At 44.3% G+C, this 23414-nt stretch overlaps 1 protein-coding gene across 4 annotated transcripts in view; it reads right to left on the reverse strand.

Moving 5' to 3' along the window:
* celsr1a (cadherin EGF LAG seven-pass G-type receptor 1a) overlaps positions 1-22602 on the reverse strand; it is a 138554-nt gene extending 115952 nt beyond the window's left edge. Inside the window, exon 1 of one of the 4 annotated variants that reach the window (XM_045699674.1) lies at positions 18775-22602. In XM_045699674.1, the coding sequence (XP_045555630.1) occupies positions 18775-22333 (3559 nt within the window). In that variant the 5' untranslated portion in view covers positions 22334-22602. The remainder of the gene's footprint in view (positions 1-18774) is intronic. The other 3 variants (XM_045699671.1, XM_045699672.1, XM_045699673.1) reach the window with 3 other exon arrangements.
* Between the last annotated feature and the right edge of the window lie 812 nt (positions 22603-23414).

Consider the following 23414-nt stretch of genomic DNA (forward strand, 5'->3'; position numbering starts at 1 on the left):
ACGGTTGACAACTCCATTGTGTCCTCCTCCCAGAGTGCTAAGAGCCTTGGCGTGATCCTGGACAACACCCTGTCGTTCTCCACCAACATCAAGGCGGTGACCCGATCCTGTAGGTTCATGCTCTACAACATTCGCAGAGTACGACCCTGCCTCACACAGGAAGCGGCGCAGGTCCTAATCCAGGCACTTGTCATCTCCCGTCTGGATTACTGCAACTCGCTGTTGGCTGGGCTCCCTGCCTGTGCCATTAAACCCCTACAACTCATCCAGAACGCCGCAGCCCGTCTGGTGTTCAACCTTCCCAAGTTCTCTCACGTCACCCCGCTCCTCCGCTCTCTCCACTGGCTTCCAGTCGAAGCTCGCATCCGCTACAAGACCATGGTGCTTGCCTACGGAGCTGTTAGGGGAACGGCACCTCCGTACCTTCAGGCTCTGATCAGGCCCTACACCCAAACAAGGGCACTCCGTTCATCCACCTCTGGCCTGCTCGCCTCCCTACCTCTGAGGAAGCACAGTTCCCGCTCAGCCCAGTCAAAACTGTTCGCTGCTCTGGCACCCCAATGGTGGAACAAGCTCCCTCACGACGCCAGGACAGCGGAGTCAATCACCACCTTCCGGAGACACCTGAAACCCCACCTCTTCAAGGAATACCTGGGTTAGGATAAGGTAATCCTTCTAACCCCCCCCCTTAAAAGATTTAGATGCACTATTGTAAAGTGGTTGTTCCACTGGATATTATAGGTGAATGCACCAATTTGTAAGTCGCTCTGGATAAGAGCGTCTGCTAAATGACTAAAATGTAAAACTTCACTGTCAAAAGTGTAAAAGTAGTGGTAATAAAACCTCCCTAGCCTGCATATTCTGTTTGGCACTCCATCCATAGCTAGACTGCATGGAATCCATACCAGCGGGGCTTGCCCTGAGGGTAGTAATGTCCTAACCAGACAGGACCAGACTATAGATCACCTTTACTCCTAGGCCTGTAATTTACCATCTGTCGAGACCCTTTAAAGCTACACTCTGGGATTATTTTCAGAGCAAAACGGCACAAGATTTCAAATGACCCTTAAACAGGCACCCAGATGTCAAGTTGCAGAGATGGACACAGAGGAGAGATGTGGCCGAGCCTGATCCCCTGGTAGTACTAGTTCCACTTCAAACTCCTAGCCCACACAAACACATACACAAACACTAGGCATATCTCTCTGCTGGTCCACTGGGCCCTAACGGTTGGTAAATGCTGATACAGCCCTGCAGCTAGCACTGGCTGGATAGTGTACATGTAAAGACCAGACACGCACAGAGAAACCAATGAGCGTTGCTGAAATACCAGAGACGATAAGACGCCAAGAAAATCCCTCTATCTTTATAATGAATTGCCTGTACACTAATCAAAGGGGATTAGGGTATAAATGAATGTCATCGATAAATCAAAAGTAGCTGTATGAGGTGATTGAGGGAATATGTGTTCCTGCAGTGTCCCTGGATAGCCCTTTCTCAGACACTCCTCTCTTTTCCTATCCTCCCCCTTTCCTGTCCTCCATCAGAACTAGGCTTATACCACATCCACACGTTTCTGAGTCTAGCCTCCAACAATCTCAGTCACCTCGACACGCACCAATGACAGAAACACACACACCACCCACCCGAGTGAGTGAGTGTGCAAGATTAAACATGAATCAAATTCCTTTCCCGCTCATTGAACAGGGAGAGAGACACAGCTTACCCAGTTCAGACTGTTATTTCAGCTTAATTGCTGTTCACGAATCACAGTCCTCTCTTCTCTTTCTCCCTCTGTCTCTTCTGTTGTAGAAGAACAGAGAAGCCTAGGGTGGGGTCAAGCCTAAAGTCATGGAACTACTACAGGAGAATCAGAGGCTATCTATCCTGGGCCACGACAGTCAATGCCCTTGCTTTCTAGAGTGTTGAAGAGTATTGAACAAACCAACTTAGCTAGGCTACATTACATGTGAAACAAGAGAAGAAGCGCAATAAAAATGCACTATCAGAAGAAAAAAAAGCAATATACAAATAAATACATTTAATTTCTTCTCAGAAGCAGTCAATGTATACTAGATATAGTGCATTCGGAAAGTATTCAGACCACTTGACCTTTTCCACATTTTATGTTATAGCCTTATTCTAAAATGGGTTCAATTCTTTTTTTCTCATCAATCTAAACAAAATACCATATAATGACAAAGCGAAAACAGGATTTTAGCGATTTTAGCAAATTTATAATAAATAAAACACAGAAATACCTTATTTACATACAGTTGAAGTCAGAAGTTTACATACACTTAGGCTAGAGTCATTAAAACCCGTTTTTCAACAACTCCACAAATGTCTTGTTAACAAACTATAGTTTTGGGAAGTCAGTTAGGATATCTAATTTGTGCATGACACAAGTAATTTTTCCAACAATTGTTTACATGCAGATCTTTTCACTTATAATTCACTGTATCGCAATTCCAGTGGGTCAGAAGTTTACATACACTAAGTTGACTGTGCCTTTAAACAGCTTGGAAAATTCCAGAAAATTATGTAATTGATTTAGAAGCTTCTGATAGGCTAATTGACATAATTTGAGTCAATTGGAGGTGTACCTGTGGATGTATTTCAAGGCCGACCTTCAAACTCAGTGCCTCTTTGCTTGACATCATGGGAAAATCAAAAGAAATCAGCCAAGATCTCAGAAAAAAATTGTAGACCTCAACAAGTCTGGTTCATCCTTGGGAGCAATTTCCAAATACCAGAAAGGTACCACGTTCATCTGTACAAACAATAGTACGCAAGTATAAACACCATGGGACCGCGCAGCCGTCATACCGCTCAAGAAGGAGACGCGTTCTGTCTCCTAGAGATGAACCTACTTTGGTGCGAAAAGTGCAAATCAATCCCAGAACAACAGTAAAGGACCTTGTGAAGATGCTGGAGGAAACAGATACAAAAGTATCTATATCCACAGTAAAACGAGTCCTATATCGACATAACCGAAAAGGCCGCTCAGCAAGGAAAAAACCACTGCTCCAAAACCGCCATAAAAAAGCCAGACTACGGTTTGCAACTATACATGGGGACAAAGATCGTACTTTTTGGAGAAATGTCCTCTGGTCTGATGAAACAAAAATAGAACTGTTTGGCCATAATGACCATCGTTATGTTTGGAGGAAAAAGGGGAAGACTTGCAAGCCGAAGAACACCATCCCAACCGTGAGGCACAGGGGTGGCAGCATCATGTTGTTGGGGTGCTTTGCTGCAGGAGGGATTGGTGCACTTCACAAAATAGATGTCATCATGAGGGAGGAAAATTATGTGGATATATTGAAGCAACATCTCAAGACATCAGTCAGGAAGTTAAAGCTTGGTCGCAAATGGGTCTTCCAAATGGACAATGACCCCAAGCATACTTCCAAAGTTGTGGCAAAATGGCTTAAGGACAACAAAGTCAAGGTATTGGAGTGGCCATCACAAAGCCCTGACCTCAATTCCATAGAAAATTTGTGGGCAGAACTGAAAACGTGTGTGCGAGCAAGGAGGCCTACAAACCTGACTCAGTTACACCAGCTCTGTCAAATTCACCCAACTTATTGTGGGAAGCTTGTGGAAGGCTACCCGAAACGTTTGACACAAGTTAAACAATTTAAAGGCAATGCTACCAAATACTAATTGAGTGTATGTAAACTTCTGACCCACTGGGAATGTGATGAAAGAAATAAAATCTGAAAGAAATCATTCTCTCTACTATTATTCTGACATTTCACATTCTTAAAATGAAGTGGTGATCCTAACTGACCAAAGACAGGGAATTTTTACTAGGATTAAATGTCAGGAATTGTGAAAAACTGAGTTTAAATGTATTTGGCTATGGTGTATGTAAACTTCCGACTTCAACTGTAAGTATTCCGACTTTTTGCTATGAGACTCGAAATTGAGTTCAGGTGCACCATGTTTCCATTCATCATTCTTGAGATGTTTCTACAGCTTGACTGGAGTCCAACTGTGGTAAATTCAATTGATTGGACATGATTTGGAAAGGCACACACCTGTCTATATAAGATCCCACAGTTGACAGTGCATGTCAGAGCAAAAACTAAGCCATGAGGTCGAAGGAATTGTCCGTAGACCTCTGACACAGGATTGTGTCGAGCCACAGATCTAGGGAAGGGTACCAATACATTTCTGCAGCATTGAAGGTCCCCAAGAACATTTTGGCCTCCATCATTCTTAAATGGAAGAAGTTTGGAACCACCAAGAATATTCGTAGAGCTGGCCGCCCAGCCAAACTGAGCAATCGGGGGAGAAGGGCCTTGGTCAGGGAGGTGAACAAGAATCCGATGGTCACTCTGACAGAGCTCCAGAGTTCCTCTGTAGAGATGGGAAAACTACCAGAAGGACAACCATCTCTGCATCACTCCACCAGTCAGGCCTTTATGGTAGAGTGGTCAGACGGAAGCCACTCCTCAATAAAAGGCACATGACAGCCCGCTTGGAGTTTGCCAAAAGGCACCTAAAGGACTCTCAGACCATGAGAAACAAGGTTCTCTGGTTTGATAAAAGCAAGATTGAACTCCTTGGCCTGAATGTCAAGCGTCACATCTGGAGGAAACCTGGGACCAACCCTATTATGAAGCATAGTGGTGGCAGCATCATGCTGTGGGGATGTTTTATAGCGGCTGGGACTGGGAGACTAGTCAGGATCGAGGGAAAGATGAACGGAGCAAAGTACAGAGAGATCATTGATGAAAACCTGCTCCAGAGCGCTCAGGACCTCAGACTGGGGCAAAGGTTCACCTTCCAACAGGGCAACGATCCTAAGCACACAGCCAAGACAACGCAGGAGTGGCTTCGGGACAAGTCTCTGAATGTCCTTGAGTGGCCCAGCCAGAGCCCGGACTTGAACCCAATCTAACATCTCTGGAGTCTTTAAAATAGCTGTGCTGTGATGCTCCCCATCCAACCTGACAAAACTTGAGAGGATCTGCAGAGAAGAATGGGAGAAACTCCCCAAATACAGGTGTGCCAAGCTTGTAGTGTCATGCTGTAATGGCTTCCAAAGGTGCTTCAACAAAGTACTGAGTAAAGGGTCTGAATATTTATGTAAATAAGATATTTACATATGTTTTTGCTTTGTCATTATGGGTTATTGTGTGTAGATTGATGAGGAAAAAAATACAATTTAATACATTTTAGAATAAGGCTGTAACGTAAGAAAATGTGGAAAAAGGGGTCTGAATACTTTTCGAATGCATTGTACTAGTTTGGTTCTGTTTAAGTTAATCAAATGTAATGTTGTAACGATGAAATACGAGGATTGAAATACTCTAGGCTTGGTTCCAACCAGCGAGTTATGGGGAGCTTAATTTCTTCCCTTGGCTGATGTAGGAATTCTAGGCATAGCCTGGTGTTTTGTTCAAAGTCTGCGAGTTTCAGAGCAATGTGCCTGTGTGTGTGAGACCCAGACTGTTCCTGTAATCTAATAACAGTTTCTATAGACACCAAGGACAGACATAGCCTCCAAACCAGGAGGAGAGAGAGAGAGAGGAGACTTTTTGTCTTTCTTTAATGAAACATTCTAATTTCATTAAAACCTCACCACCCACCCCTTAAAATAGAATACCAAAATATATCCTGTACTGCATACATGTACCATACTCACCTTTCCCTCTGCCACACGATACAAAAAAATACATATCACAATAACCAAAAAAAACTCAACTTCTACAACCGTATATCCAAAACATCTTCCTCAGCTGTACAGACAGCACCCCCAACACACCATATCTCCTGAAACATCTCCACACTTTTTTATTATTTTATAGAACTCAAATTCCACCCTAAGGCACGCAGAGACCATGCCATTAAATAATAGTAAAGGGTCTGTTATCCCCCCACCTTTGACCATGTTCCTCCTTGTTATCCAAATAGCCAACTTTGCCTGAGCAAACAGAAAATTCAACAAAACACATTTGGCCTTTTCCTTATTTGAATACCTGTACCCCATTACAAACATCCCAACAGTAAAATCCACCCCCAACCTCTCACACAGCCATTCCAACAGAGACATTAATGGCATTAACCTGGCGCACACAGAAACACATAATCACAGTTTCTCTCAACACAGAAAGGACACCCCTGCCTGACTCCTGGTTCAACCCGTGCCAACCAGCTGTTAGTGGCCAGGGCTCCATGTGGAACCCTCCACTGGAGGTCCCCTGACCTCTTTGGTGCTGGGGGTTTGTAGAGCCCCCTCCATCTAAAACCCAACATACTCTCTTCCCCACATACCCCCTGCCACTGATGTGCCTTCACTCATGTTAGGCTCCTAATGTTCCTCACCTTAACCTGTTATGGCTAGGGGGCAGTATTTTCACGGCTGGATAAAAAACGTACCCGATTTAATCTGGTTACCACTCCTACCCAGTAACTAGAATATGCATATACTTATTACATATGGATAGAAAACACCCTAAAGTTTCTAAAACTGTTTGAATGGTGTCTGTGAGTATAACAGAACTCATTTGGCAGGCAAAAACCTGACAAGGTTTCAGGCAGGAAGTGGCCTGTCTGACAAGGTGTCGTTCTTCTTGTCTCTGTTTATTGAAGAGTGAGGATCTTAGCTGTCCCGTGACACTTCCTACGGCTGCCATAGGGTCTCAGAAGGCGGTAAAAAGCTGAATCGTGGCTTTGCAGGCTCTGGCTGAAAAAAAGTAGCGCGTTTGGGTAGTGGCTGGTTACAGTACTGTGAGACTCAGGCTCGTGCCCGCGTCGACCGAAAGCTTTGTTTACTTTCCTCTGTTTAGCTAAAAGGAGATTCCCGGTCGGAATATTATCGCTTTTTTACGAGAAAAATTGCATAAAGATGGATTTTAAACAGCGGTTGACATGCTTCGAAGTACGGTAATGGAATATTTAGAATTTTTTTGTCACGAATTGCGCCATGCGCGCGAACCTGATTTACCATTTCAGATAGTGTCTGGGACGCACGAACAAAACGCCGCTATTCGGATATAACGATGGATTATTTTGGACCAAACCAACATTTGTTATTGAAGTAGCAGTCCTGGGAGTGCATTCTGACGAAGACAACAAAAGGTAATCAAACTTTTATAATAGTAAACCTGATATTGGTGAGTGCTAAACTTGCCGGGTGTCTAAATAGCTAGCCCGTGATGCCTGGGCTATGTACTTAGAATATTGCAAAATGTGCTTTCACCAAAAATCTATTTTAAAATCGGACATATCGAGTGCATAGAGGAGTTCTGTATCTATAATTCTTAAAATAATTGTTATGCTTTTTGTGAACGTTTATCGTGAGTAATTTAGTAAATTCTTAGTGAATTCGCCGGAAGTTTGCTAGTTCTGAACGTCACATGCTAATGTAAAAAGCTGGTTTTTGATATAAATATGAACTTGATTGAACAAAACATGCATGTATTGTATAACATAATGTCCTTGGGTTGTCATCTGATGAAGATCATCAAAGGTTAGTGCTGCATTTAGCTGTCTTCTGGGTTTTTGTGACATTATATGCTAGCTTGAAAAATGGGTGTCTGATTATTTCTGGCTTGGTACTCTGCTGACATAATCTAATGTTTTGCTTTCGTTGTAAAGCCTTTTTGAAATCGGACAGTGTGGTTAGATAAAGGAGAGTCTTATCTTTAAAATGCTGTGAAATAGTCATATGTTTGAAAAATTGAAGTTTTTGTATTTTTGAGGAATTTGTAATTCGCGCCACGCCTATCATTGGATATTGGAGCAGGTGTTCCGCTAGCGGAACGTCTAGATGTAAGAGGTTAATGCAGAGGTTGTAGAGGGCTTTACCTCCCACCCCCTCAAACTCCCCCAAGCTCGGAGTGTTAAAATCTAACAAGTCCTCCAGACCCCCTGCCAGTCCCCAGTCTCTGCCGTCACCTGCATTGGCGGAAACATTGGTGGCCCCTCCCCCTTTGGTCGCTCAAACACCCCCCTTACCGGCTCAGACAGTGCCTCCTGGACCTCCTCCAGGAATCTCTCCATCAGCCTAAGAGACGTTATTCCTGTTTGTTGTGCCAGGACTTCCAGGGTTTTCCACCCCTCCTCTCCCAGCAGTCGCAGGTCACCCAGCCTTAGTAAGCCCGCTACCATTAGTCGCCTCCGCAGGGTGGCCGATTGAACCAATCTCAAAAGGATGGCTGGGTTGTGGAAGATAGGCTCCACCCACACCCACAGCCCAGGCTCCACACTCCCTTCTCGTGCTCATGTGGACCTTAGCAGCTGCCAGGCCCTCAGTACTGCAGAGTAAAAATCAGAGAGACCTGCTGTACTCAGCCTCTCCAGCCTCATGAGGAACATGAGGAGTCTCCATAAGAAGTGGGAGAAGAGTCGAAGAGTCTCCATAAGAAGTGGGAGAAAAGCCAGCAAAGAAAGAGACCAATAGCAAAGCTCAAAAAGCCCCAGTGCCAGAAAGAAACTATACATCTAAACAGCGTCTGAAGGTAGACCCTTACGCACTGTTGTGACCCACTTCCTCAACCTAAACTGTTTCCTGGGTGAAAGGACACCATACCCCTCATTTTTTATAGCATGTTGTACTGATCTTACAAACTTTCTCGGATCAGAAAAAAAGGCCTTAACCTGTTGGGGGTAGGGGGCAGTATTTGCACGGCCAGATAAAAAACGTACCCGATTTAATCTGGTTATTACTACTGCCCAGAAACTAGAATATGCATATAATTATTGGCTTTGGATAGAAAACACCCTAAAGGTTCTAAAACTGTTTGAATGGTGTCTGTGAGTATAACAGAACTCATATGGCAGGCAAAAACCTGAGAAGATTCCTTACAGGAAGTGACCTGTCTGACAAGTTCTTGTTCTTCTTGGCTCTCTTTAATGAAAACTGAGGATCTTTGCTGTAACGTGACACTTCCTACGGCTCCCATTGGCTCTCAGAAGGCGGGAAAAAGCTGAATGATGTAATTCCAGCCACTGGCTGAAAAACATTAGCGCTTTTGGTAAGTGCTCTATCAGAGGACAATGGGACGGAGGCGCGTGCACGGGTCGACCCCATGTTTTTATTTTCTCTCTCTTTGAACCTAAACACGATTTCCCGGTCGGAATATTATCGCTTTTACGAGAAAAATGGCATAAAAATTGATTTTAAACAGCGGTTGACATGCTTCGAAGTACGGTAATGGAATATTTAGAATTTTTTTGTCACGAAATGCGTCGTGCGCATCACCCTTCTTTACCATTCGGATAGTGTCTTGAACGCACAAACAAAACAGAGGATATTTGAACATAACTATGGATTATTTTGGACCAAACCAACATTTGTTATTGAAGTAGAAGTCCTGGGAGTGCATTCTGACGAAGAACAGCAAAGGTAATAACATTTTTCTTATAGTAAATCTGACTTTGGTGAGGGCTAAACTTGGTGGGTGTGTAAATAGCTAGCCCTGTGATGCCGGGCTCTCTACTTAGAATATTGCAAAATGTGCTTTCACCGAAAAGCTATTTTAAAATCGGACATAAGCGAGTGCATAGAGGAGTTCTGTATCTATAATTCTTAAAATAATTGTTATGTTTTTTGTGAACGTTTATCGTGAGTAATTTAGTAAATTCACCGGAAGTTTGCGGGGGGTATGCTAGTTCTGAACGTCACATGCTAATGTAAAAAGCTGGTTTTTGATATAAATATGAACTTGATTGAACAAAACATGCCGTATTGTATAACATAATGTCCTAGGGTTGTCATCTGATGAAGATCATCAAAGGTTAGTGCTGCATTTAGCTGTGGTTTGGGTTTATGTGACATTATATGCTAGCTTGAAAAATGGGTGTCTGATTATTTCTGGCTGGGTACTCTGCTGACATAATCTAATGTTTTGCTTTCGTTGTAAAGCCTTTTTGAAATCGGACAGTGTGGTTAGATTAACGAGAGTCTTGTCTTTAAAATGGTGTAAAATAGAGCCCCTCCTCATATGTTTGAGAAATTGAAATAATAGCATTTCTAAGGTATTTGAATAACGCGCCACGGGATTCAACTGGCTGTTGAGTAGGTGAGACGATTTCGTCCCGCCGACCCTAGAGAGGTTAAGATTAACTTTTTTCCCTTTGGTCTCATTCAGGAACCTTGTCAGTTCCCTCAACGTGTACTTAGACCCCTCTGCTAGACTGGCTGTCAGCTCCGGACCCATTGAGGAGGAGTCTGAAAAAAAACCTCATCATCCTCTTCTTCAGACTCACTTTCCTCCTAATCTCCCATCCTGACCACCTGCCCTTCCTCTCTTGTCAGGGCCTCCCCCCAGCACCAGGCAAAGGTTCCATGGTGCCTTTGACCACACCAGCCTCTCCCTCCCACCTCCTTTCTTCTCCCCCTTTTTCCTTTTCCACTTGACACCCTCCTCCTCCCCCAAGTCCCTTACACTTCCCCATTATACTCTCCTCATCCACTAGCATAACCTGACTAGACCCAGCCTCATCTACACCACCATCCATAATCTGACTAGACCCAGCCTCAGCTACCCCACCATCTCTAGCCTGACTAGACCCAGCCTCATCTACACCACCCTCCATAGCATGACTAGACCCAGCCTCAGCTACACCGCCATCCATAGCATGACTAGACCCAGCCTCAGCTACCCCGCCGTCCATAGCATGACTACACCCAGCATCCACTACACCACCATCCATAGCATGACCAGACCCAGCCTCAGCTACACCACCATCCATAGCATGACTAGACCCAGCCTCAGCTACCCCACCATCCATAGTATGACTAGACCCAGCCTCATCTACACCACCAACCATAGCATGACTAGACCCAGCCTCATCTACACCACCATCCATAGCATGACTACACCCAGCCTCCACTATACCACCATCCATAGAATGACTAGACCCAGCCTCAGCTACCCCACCATCCATAGCATGACTAGACCCAGCCTCAGCTACCCCACCATCCATAGCATGACTAGACCCAGCATCATCAACACCACCATCCATAGCATGACTAGACCCAGACCCAGCTACCCCACCATCCATAGCATGACTAGACCCAGGCTCAGCTACCCCACCATCTCTAGCATGACTAGACCCAGCATCATCAACACCACCATCCATAGCCTGACTAGACCCAGCATCATCAACACCATCATCCATAACATGACTAGACCCAGCCTCAGCTACCCCACCATCTCTAGCCTGACTAGGCCCAGCCTCATCTACACCACCATCCCTGGTATGACTAGGCCCAGCCTCTGCTGTCTGCATCTCATTGCTCCCTGCACGTTCACCTCAATTTCCCCCACTGGCGCTTGTGCCCTCACCTTGTCTACGGCCTTTATGTGGGCACCCAAAGCTCTTATGCCCCAAATCCCCACACTCAAAACACCGTAGACTATCTGTGCTGGCAAACCCTGCGTAGAGCCCCTCCCCATGCCTCACTTTAAAATGCACATTTAACTGATGCTCATTGTTATTCTGAAACATAAACACTTGCCTCCGGAACGAAACAACGTGCTTAACGGCATCTGCCTGAAAACCTGCCGACAGTACACGAAAACCGCTAGCAAACTTACCAAAACGACACAGCTCTTTCCTGATTTGATCATCCGATATAAACAGAGGCAAATTTGCAACTACCACCCTTGTCGAAGGGGTAGAAAGAGGCAAAATTGGCACCAACACACCCCTTACAAATATTCCATTAGCAATTAGCCTACCAACCAAATTTGCTCTTTTCATGAACACAACCACAGCTTTGTTCATTCTAGAAGCAGAATGTATAAATTCAACTCCTACCTGTTTACCGACTGCGAGCAGAACCTCCTCCACTTTAACTCCATTCTCAGGAACACACCTGAACCCATGCCGTATCGACACTGGGCTGAGAAGCCATCGCGCACACCACACCTTCCACCCTAACTTTGAAAAAAACGTGTGGATACCGCTAAAACAAATAGTGCATTGACCCTCCACTATAGAAAATAAAATTGAAAGAAAAGACCAAGAACAGAATCAAGAAAATAAGTTAGGACAGAGCCCTCTACACCAAACACTCAAACTCCCAAAAAACTCCCAGCATGCAGAGACAGAGACAGAGACAGAGAGACAGAGAGACAGAGAGACAGAGAGACAGAGAGAGAGAGAGAGAGAGAGAGAAATCACTGTGTATCTGAGAAGAGCGGAACCCAACCATGAAGCATCACAGCCCAATAAATGACATGGTACTAAACAGGCCTATAGATGGAGTGCAAACAGTACAGACATCTACCAAAAAGCAGATAGTAGCCAAAAAATACAATCTCTCTGGACAACTTTTTAGCCTTAAAATTCTCCTTCAGCAATGAAGGTGTAAATGTGGCTGTTTGGAACATAAACTTTATATTTGACAAATGTGCCTCCTTGGCTAATCTAAAGAAGCATAAGAGCAAACCAGAAATAACAGATAATGAAAAATGGTTTGATAATGATTGCAAAAATTTAAGAAAGTCATTGAGGAATATATCTAATCAAAAACACAGAGAACCAGACAACAAAAATATACGCCTTCAATATGGGGAAACACTGAAGCAATACAAACTGGATGGAATTGAGGAATCCATAGAATCAAACCACTTCTGGGAGAATTGGAATAAATTAAACAAATCTCATCAGGAGGAATTGGCTATCCAAAATGGGGATATGTGAAGAAATCACTTTGCAAACCTCTACAGCAATATAACAAACAGCAATATAACAAAAAGATATACAAGAAAAATTACAAATCCTTGAATCAGCAGTCAAAGACTATCAGAATCCTGTGGATACCCCAATTACAGAAGAAGAATTATTGGAAAAACTATGCACTCTCCAACCCAAAAAGGCCTGTGGTGCTGATGGTATTTTAAATGAAATGATCTAATATACAGACCACAAATTCAAATTGGCTATACTCAAACTCTTCAACATTATCCTCACTGCAGGTATTTTCCCCGATATTTGGAACCAGGGATTGATCACACCAACCTATAAAAATGGAGACAAACTTGACCGAAATAATCACAGAGGAATTTGCGTTAACATCAACTTGGGGAAAATTCTCTGCAGTATTATAAATAGCAGACTACATCATTTCCTTGACGAACACAACGTCCTGAGCAGAAGCAAGATTGGATTTCTAAAAAATTATCGTACAACAGACCACATTTACACCTTCCACACTCTAATTGACAAACAAGTAAACCAAAACAAAGGCAAAATCTACTCGCGTTTTGTAGATTTCAAGAAGCTTTTGATTCAATTTTGCACAAAGGTCTTTTTTATAAACTAATCGAAAGTGGTATTGGAGGGAAAACATATGATGTTATTAAATCAATGTACACTAAAAACAAATGTGCGGTTAAAATTGGCAACAAGGAAACAGACTTCTTCTGTCAGGGACGGGGAGTGAAACAGGGCTGCCCAATAAGTCCAACACTATTTAACATCTACATTAATGAATTGGCAAAAACATTAGAAGAATCGGCAGCACCTGGTATCACCCTACACAACACTGAAATCAAGTGTCTGCTGTACGCAGATGACCTGGATCGTGGACCTAGATCGTCTTCACAGGTTCTGTCAGACCTGGGCTCTGACCGTTAACCTAAAAAAAACTAAGATAATGCTATTCCAAAAAAGGTCCGGGAAATCAGGATGACAAATATAAATTCTATTTGGACACAGTTCTATTAGAACACACCAAAAACGACACATATCTAGGACTAAATATCAGCAACACAGGTAGCTTTCACATGGCTGTGAATGAGCTGAGAGACAAAGCAAGAAGAGCATTCTATTGCCATTAAAAGGAACATCAAAATCGAAATTCCAATTACAATCTGGCTCAAAAATGTCCAATCAGTTATAGAACCAATTGCTCTATATGGCAGTGAAGTATGGGGTCCACTCTCTAATAATGAATTCACCAAATGGGACAAACATCCAATCGAAATACTGCATGCAGAGTTTTGCAAGACGGTATTGCAAGTGCAGAATTGGGCCAATACCCCCTCCTCATTCGAATAGAAAAAAGAGCCATCAAATTTTACAACCATCTAAAAACAAGTGACCCCAAAACATTCCATCACACAGCTCTACAATGTCAAGAGATGAAACAAGAGATGAGTCCCCTCAGCCAGCTGGTTCTGAGGCTCAGTTCACTAACCCAAACCAACCCCATACAGCACTCAGAAAATCTGGCCCAACCAAATCATCACAAAACAAAAATAAAAATATATCACCTATTGGAAAGACAACACACAAAAAATCTAAGTAAACTTCAATGCTATTTGGCTCTAAACAGACAGTACATGATGGCAGACTATCTGACCACTGTGACTGATAGAAAACTGAGGAAAACACTTACTAGGTACAGACTCAGTGAGCACAGTCTGGCTATAGAGACCGGTCGTCACAGACAAACCTGGCTGCCCAGAGAGGACAGGCTGTGCTCACTCTGCTCCAGGGGAGAGGTAGAGACAGAGCTGCATTTCATATTACACTGTGACAAATACTCAGACCTAAGAGAATATTTCTTTCCCAAAATGTTCATTCAATACAAAGAATTTGTTAACTATAAAACATGAATAAAAAAAATCTAATATTTATTGGGTGAAAAGCCAAAATGTGCAGTTTTGGAAGCCAAATATGTGTCCTCCTGCCACAACCTGAGGGACAGCCAGTGAAAAGTGCAATGTAATGTCGATAATATTTCCCATCTTGTTTTGTTTTGTCTTTCGTACCAGGTCATGTGTCTTCTCAGTCATGTTGACACTGGCCTACTACCATTTCTTTAATGTATTGTTGTTCTGATTAATATTGTTGTTGTTGATGGTAATCCCATGTCCAATATTACTGCTGTTGGTCCCACCATATATATATATATATAAATGAGAGAGAGAGAGAGAGAGAGAGAGAGAGAGAGAGAGAGAGAGAGAGAGAGAGAGAGAGAGAGAGAGAGAGAGAGAGAGAGAGAGAGAGAGAGAGAGAGAGAGAGAGAGAGAGAGAGAGAGAGAGAGAGAGAGAGAGAGAGAGAGAGAGAGAGAGAGAGAGAGAGAGAGAGAGAGAGAGAGAGAGAGAGAGAGAGAGAGAGAGAGAGAGAGAGAGAGAGAAGGTTGTAATGTCTTAGGAATGACCTGGGAGTTGCTTTGCTGATATAAATTACTTTCAGTGCCAAGACTAATATACCACCACATCACGCACATCAACATGTAAACAAAATCTGGTCTATGAATAGAGGATGACTTACATCACATGTCAACAAATCCATCAATCTCCGAACCCACAGATCCAATCTGTCATGTGTCTATCTTCATTCTAAACTAAAGCCTGGTCCAAGATCGGTGTGTGCCGTATAGCCAACACTTATGGTCACAATATCCATAGGAGTTGGCAGTACAGCACAAACAGATCTGGGACCAGGCCAATGTTGCTCTAGGTAGCACCTGTATAGGTAGTGATTCATCTCTACGAGCCTCTTCGGACATTGTTAGGACATCTATCATAGGGGTCAGAGGTTGTGTGTAGACATAGGAAGGAGCCCCTCCACACCAATAACCCCCTCTCGCTCTGCCTCTCTGTTGCAGCTGGTTGAGTGCAGTCAGTGGCAGCAGTGGTAGTATTGTGACAGGCAGCGCTCACTGGCACAGCTGGACAGGGGCCACACTCTCCTCTTTCCCACACACATCTCCTTACTTTAGTCCTTTCCTTTAGCAAACCTCTTGTAAGACGTATTCAGCACCTAATATACTAAAACATCTCTACTTCTTATTTTATTCATGCTGCTGCAGTAGTGACCTCATGTAAATCAAATTAAACCTCTTAGATTCCTCCAGAAATCTGATTATGGGACTTACATGAAACGGTAAACCTCTTCTGGGTGCTATGGAGATAAACTTCAGAGAAAGAGAGAGAAAGAGAGAGCAAGAGGAAGAGAAAATGAGACTGTAGAGAGAAAGAGAGATAGGGAGAGAACACTATGTAGCTCCTACAGAGTGGGGTCGAGGGCCAAACCTAGGAGACGCTAGCTAAAGGCCCCTAGGGAGAACAAAGGAGTGTGTGCGTGTAGCGGCACACTGCAAGCTCTCCCTCCCTTCATCCCTCCCTCCTTACCTCCAAAAGAAGAAAGAGCGAGAGAGAGACCAAGTGGAAATTATGATTTAGCACCAATCACTCCAAATCATTAAGGTACATTTCACAAAGTCGGCCTACAGAAGAGTAACACTATCCATCCCTCGTCTCTATTATGCCCAGAGGGCCACACAAACAGACAGCTTATATAACACAGACAGAACTGTATACTGGGCCTTAGAAAGACTTAGGTATCTAGATAGAAGCCTGAGGAGATAGATACATTACATAGTCAAGTCAATGGCTCTGCTTTTATTAAGACTATGGTGAATAAACCGAGAGAGCTAAATTCAGAGGGAAAAGCTTGTTGAATGTTGAGCTAGCCAGATAAGAGATATTGTATTACAGTGGGAACACTCAGCCCCTACCATTCCTCATCGGTGTTGTTCTAAGGGGAGAGACAGAGTGGTGTTGTGACTAGAATGTTAACCTGCGTTATCTTGGTGATATCTGACAGGCAGGGAGTACTTCTGGCCTTTCAGGAGGGTTAGATAAACAATTTCAATCCCTTTCCTGTTGGTAGAATAAAACACCTGTTCTTACCCCATTTTTGAAAAATACAATTTGGTCAATTTAAACAGGTTTTGAGAGCTTAGTTTGAATGGGTGAAATGACAGAAAGAGACATCTTAGATAGATATCTAATTCAAACAATGTTCAATTTCACACATCTGTAGCCACCACTACTATGCCCATCTCTATGCCCAGGAGATCAGACTTAACTAATAATATAATTGTTTTTAGGAACAAACATTTGTTTCCTAATATTGAAAGAGAGAGAAGGGCTAGTGTTTCATTAGTAAAGGAAGCCAGGAGCAGGCTGTTGGTGTCTGTCTCAGTCTGGTCTCCTGTTGTCCCTAGAGGGCCCTTCCTCTCCCCTGGGCCTGGGTTTGAGAGGTCAGAGCACCAGTGTTAATGGTTACCTAACATTTGACATCACAGTGTGTCTAGAGTAGTGAGGAGGGAGGTTGGAGGTCAGAATGTGTGTGTGTAAGATGCATTATTCTGATGGTGTGATGGAGGGGGGCAGGGGTGCTCCTCGAGGGACAGCCGGGGGGTCAGCATTGTCAAGGAGATCTCAAGAGACCCAATTGTTATCGGCGAATGCGAAAGAAGGTCCACTAGTGACCATGAGCCTCTGGACAGACTGTCTTTTGTTACATAGAAAAAGACAAGTCACTGAGATAACTAATTATGAGAGATGTTGAGAAGGAAAGGCATAGAGAGGTTTCATTCTTGGTAAATTGAAAGAGATGGATTGAGTGAGTGAGTGAGTGAGTGAGTGAGTGAGTGAGTGAGTGAGTGAGTGAGTGAGTGAGTGAGTGAGTGAGTGAGTGAGTGAGTGAGTGAGTGAGTGAGACTTAAGGTGCTAGGCAGTTTGCCATATCGGGGAACTTGATTTAAAAGAAAAGCCTTCACAGAGAGACAAACAGCTGTCAATATGACAGTATTCTCTCATGGGGATAGGATGCCTCTCTCCCACTTACTGCCTGAAACAAGTCAATACGAAGGCCTGTATAACATCAATGCTCTATATTACAGTTGAAATAACCTCTACCACAGTGTCTCTGTGAGGGTGTGAGCTATGGGTGTTTGGATTAGTGTAATGTGTAATTTAACAGAACAATGTATACTGCTGTATAAGAGGATATCTTTCACACAAATTATTTCTGCGTGACTTAACGACGAATGCAGATAACCCATCTTACTTCTTTTACACTAAACGGTATGGGGTGTACAACACAATCAGCAAAAAGGACTCCTCGTTTTAACCGAAATTGCAGAAAAATCACCCAGCACGAAATGCTGACTAAGGCTATGTAAAGCACGGAGAACTATTTCAGTGAGTGACTGCGTGAGACAGACTTTGCCCCAGTTTTGATCATCACACTAACCATTCCTGCTAACCTAAGTGGAAAAGGGGCCAACATAAGCTGTTCACTTCTAAGGTGAGCTCTTTGAAGAAGGTGTCTAGCGTGCTATAATGTTGATATGTGCAAACTGCATTTCTGCAGTGAAAAAAACAGCAACATTGGTTCAAAAATAAGGGCACCTGGTATAATTGCACCTTTTATGAACACAGGCAACCATCAACCACCACAATACAGTATCACACAAACAGTATAAAACGGTAGAGCCAGATACTGTTACACCTTCCAACTACCACTCACTAAACATATACAGCACTTCAGCTAGGACCTAAGCTCTGCGTTGCTTCAATAGAACACGCAGTCAACTACACATAGTTCCAGACGATAGATATAATATCTATTATCTATCTCACATATATTTCTTACACTTATTCCACTCTGCAAGCAGCAAACTGAGCGGAAAACCAAAATAGCTTACTTTTAAATGCTTCTTCACTTCATTTCATTCAACTCTCGGTCATACCAGACCATGCAAGTCACCACTGAGATATCCATCTTGAATAAACAATTTTGCTTACTCATTCAACTCTGCCAGCAGGAAAATAGGCCTATTTTACACCTCTAAATAAAGTCCAGAAGAATATGATTTATGAACAAGGTGTTTTCTTTAGGTAATAAGACAGGTAATAATAGTTAATAATAACAATAATAATAAGACATGGTAATAAGCGGATAACCCATTTGCATGTATACATTTGAGGTGCTCTTACCTGAGACAGAGACAGTCATGGGGGCCTCTAGAGGTCTGTTGTTATCCAGGTCTCTGCTGAGCTTTAGTTCCCCCGTGTCTGCATTCAGCACTAGCAGGTTCAGCTCATTCCCCGACTCAAAACTGTAGTGGAGTTTATCCGAAACGTCTGGGTCATGGGCAGGTACCTTCCCTATGATCCCTGAGGGGAAACTATTGGACTTGTTGGTCACATAGTTGTTGAAGATAATCTCAAAGTTCTGCAGAACCGGGTCGTTGTCATTGATGTCGACTAAACGGATGTGGACTGTGGCCCGGCTGACGAGCGGAGCGGACGTGGCCTGGACCACAATAACGTACTCGGTTCTGGACTCGTAGTCGAGGTCCGTGAGGGCGGTGAGGTCGCCTTTGAAGATGTCCAGCTTGAAGACCTCTGGGATGTTCCCCTCGACGATCTGGTACATGATCTGAGCGTTGGTTCCCTCATCTGGGTCGGTGGCGCTGATCCGAGCCACGACGGAACCGACGGGACTGTTCTCCTCTACGTAGATAAACAGTTCGTCCTTCTCGAACACGGGCGCATTGTCGTTGATATCCAGCACCGACACCTGGATGTCCACCACTGCTTTGAGAGGAGGAATCCCCTTATCCACAGCGAAGGCCTTCAGGGTATACACAGGCACGTTCTCTCTGTCTAACTTCCTGGCTGTTCTGATGATGCCAGAGTAGGGCTCGATGAAGAAGTCCCCCTCCCCGTCATCTCCACCCTGGAAGGTGTAGCTCAGCCTGCCGTTGGACCCTGAGTCCCTGTCGGAAGCAGATATCTGGAGCACGCTGGTGTAAACGGGTGCGTCCTCAAATACAGTCCCCTGATACATGTCCCGTAGGAACTGAGGTGTGTTGTCATTGGCATCCAGGATTATCATCTCCACATAGGTCGTATCGGACTTCTGAGGAATGCCGTTGTCCCTGGCGATGATGGCTAGCGTGTACGACGCCTGGTCCTCGTAGTCTATCTCCATCTGGGTGGTGATGGCGCCTGTGTCGGGGTCGATCTTAAACTGGGGGACGTTGTCCTCCATGATGTACGTGATGCGAGCGTTTTCACCCGTGTCTTCGTCGGTGGCGCTGATGACGACCACAATGGACCCCACGGGCCGGTCCTCGCTAATCATCACCTGGTAGTTGGCGCTCTGGAACACAGGACGGTGCGTGTTGGCGTCCGTGACGTTGATGAACACCTGTGCCATGTCATAACGTGTGCCGTCCGAAGCAGTTACCGTCAAGACGTACTGGCGCTCCTGTTTGTAGTCTAAGGGTAACGCCAAGGTGATGAGCCCGCCTCCACTCTGACTAGTGATGGCAAAACGATTCCTGGTGTTTCCGCTAGAGATCTGATAGGTTACGACGCTATTTACATCACTGTCAACGGCTGTCACAGTCAACACACTGGTCCCCACCACAGCATCCTCATTAATCTTCAGAGAATACACCTTCTCTGTGAAGGTCGGGATGTTGTCGTTCACATCTAGGACCGTGATGCTCACACTGGCTGAGGATGACATCACAGGTATCCCACAATCCCGTGCTTCCATGCCGAAGGTATAGAACTCCGTGGTTTCCCTGTCGAGCTCTGCGGCGACCGTGATCCACCCAGTGCTATTGTTGATGGTAAAGGGGAAACCAGGGGAGGTGTCGGTGAGATGGTACTCCAGACGGGCGTTATCCCCAGAATCAGCGTCTATAGCCTGGATGTGGATTACTGAGTAGCCAATGGCCACATTCTCCAGCACAGTGGATTGAAACGGCGTGCTGACGAACATAGGAGCGTTATCATTTATGTCAACCACCTGAACTACCACCATCCCAGTCCCGTTGATCAACGGAGGCCTGCCACCATCCTGAGCTTTAATCCGTAAATTATACTCTCTAATCATTTCGTAATCCAGGGGATTAATGACATCGATGACCCCATTGGGAGAGTGGATGTAGAACTGTCCCTTTACGTTGCCACTGATGATGCTGTAGTGGACCTTAGCGTTGTTTCCCTCATCTTTGTCCGTGGCCTGAACTTGAGTGACTTTAGAGTTGACGGCCACGTTCTCAGGGATTTGGACCACGTAACGTTTCTCACTGAACTGGGGGTAGTTGTCGTTCTCGTCCTCTACAGAGATGTTGACGGTGGCTGTGGCGCTACGGGGCTCAGGGTCTTTCCCCTGGTCGTTGGCTTCCACGATAAGCTGGTACTGGGACATGGTCTCTCTGTCGGGCCGCTCTCTGATCCTCACTAGCCCGTGGCGTGGGTCGATCTCAAAACCGGCGTTCACTCCGTCGCTGTTGACGATTTTATAGACCATATTGGCGTTGGAGGGTGCGTCCCCGTCTGTGGCTCTTATGGTCATGACCTCGAAGCCCACCTCTACATTCTCCCGTATGGTTACCCGGTATTCAGTCTGCTCGAACACCGGCCCGTGGTCGTTGGTGTCGCTGACCGTCACGGTGAGGTAAGACGTGGCCGAGCGCCGTGGGGAGCCGTTGTCCGTTACCATTACTTTGAAGACGTGTGTGTCTTTGACCTCTCTGTCTAAAGGCTGCACTGTTGTAATAGCACCTGTCTGAGGGTTTATTACAAAAAAGTCGTTGGATCTGCTGTCAAAGAGGGCCTCCATTCCATACTCTATTCTACCTGCCTCTCCATCATCCGGATCAGTGGCCTTCAGTGTGATGACGCGGGTCCCTGATGGTTCATTCTCGGGAACAGACACCTGGTAGTTGGGGAGCTGAAACTGGGGAGGCGTGTTCACATTTCTCCGTTTTCGTTGGTTCCATTTGCCAGGCACAATCTGGATGGTGTGTGATGATGATGATAACTGCCCATGGGTCTCTCCCTCAACCACTGTCACCAACCGCAACCTCACGCGCACGGAGACGCGGACGCTCCGGTCACTCAGAGCACGCAGTGTACAATGCAAATGCACCTGGCGCAGCTCTCCGTGCCCCAAACAGTAGTCTTCGTCCAGCAATAGATTGCCATGTTTAAAAACTGCTCTCAAGTCTTTCCCAGTAGTACATGATGAGGCAGAAAAATTGGTATTTCGCGTAAAGGCAGGCAAAAGTTTTGTTACATTCACAAGCAAATTACCTGCGGATAAGCAGGAAGTTGCTTCCAGGTTGGAAAGGTAATTGATGTGAATGTCGAGTTTACCTATTGTGCTCTTTCTCTTGTATTTGATAAAACAGTCTTGTCCGTGTACAAATGTATTGAAATGTGTCAAAACAAAATTTTCAGACGTCAACGACCCTATCCTGATATAGACAGGCACCGGGTTCCTCAATAAGCGCACACAATCCACTTTTCGGTACATACGGAGAGCTCCTTCTTGCCATTCCACTTGTAAAAAGTTCTGAATGTATTTAGGAGTTAAAGTCCTGTCGATTTTGTAAGTCCAACCGGGCCCCAGGGACAAATTTGCCAAAACGGTCCCAGTTTGTAACGTCTCCGAAAGGTGTAGCTCGAAACATCCCAGCAAGGGCACATTGAATAGAACACAAACCCAGATCCAATACATCGGTAATTCCATGGTTTAAAACTCCAACAAATCCCATTCAACTTCATTGAAACACCTCCACAAAAGCATTAACTATCCTTCTCCCTTTTTCTTTTATCCTTCATGGTGAAGTTTCAAAGTGGAAACGACACTTAATATCCATAGTATCCACGGAGCGCAGTCACATTAATCTAGGAGCAAGTTTTAAATGACTACAAAATGGCTCCAGCGCTCCCCTCCTCTCAGAGTTGATTAGCATAAACCTGCTGTGTTCGGCTCACCGGGACACTTTCTCACCGGGGGCTTTCTCATGGAGATTCGGAAGTGTCCTGAGCTGTTGACGAATGCGCATTCGGACCATTGTTATAACAATACAGAGAGCTTGTTAAACACGCGCATTGTGTGTTTGAGGACCACTCGAACTTTGTTATGAAACTAGTTTGGTGTCATTAAAACTTTCCCTGATGTTTAGAGATTAAAGTTGTGTATTGAGTTTGTCACCTGGGAAAATGGTACATTGTTAGAGATGAGTCTGGTCACGGGTTCCAAGAAAATTAGCACACAACCATCTATTGGAAAAGATGATTAAGCTATTTGGTCAATTAATCGCTATTGTCATGGTTAGTAGTCTAGAGCTCAACATTTGCATATCAATTCTGAATAAATAGTTGGAAATAATTTATTGATTTAGATTTGGCCCATGTGTTTGGATTTGTATTATGGAGTTGGATTATATACATTTATGGTCAGTTTATGAATGATCTATTTTCAGAATATGCATAACTTTCCAGATCATCCATTGAAATTAGATTAAAATCCATAGCGTCCTCTATTTCCTGCATCCTACCATTTATGTTGGTATCCATGTCAATGTAGCCTTGTTTAACGAAAAAGTGTCCGTTGCACCTATTTGTAATGTATGCTGCTTTAATTCATTCCAGTGGCGATTTTAGCATGTACATCTTGGTGGGGCAAACAACAAAGTGGGATGCACGCCAGCTAAGCCAATACACAATACACCACTAAACAATACATTAAATACACTATAAGGGTGACAAACTGCGCCCAGAAACCTTGATTTAACTAGGCAAGTCAGTTAAGAACAAATTCTTAT

Source organism: Salmo salar, chromosome ssa17, assembly GCF_905237065.1.
Source record: "Salmo salar chromosome ssa17, Ssal_v3.1, whole genome shotgun sequence".
In the NCBI taxonomy this organism is placed as follows: domain Eukaryota; kingdom Metazoa; phylum Chordata; class Actinopteri; order Salmoniformes; family Salmonidae; genus Salmo; species Salmo salar.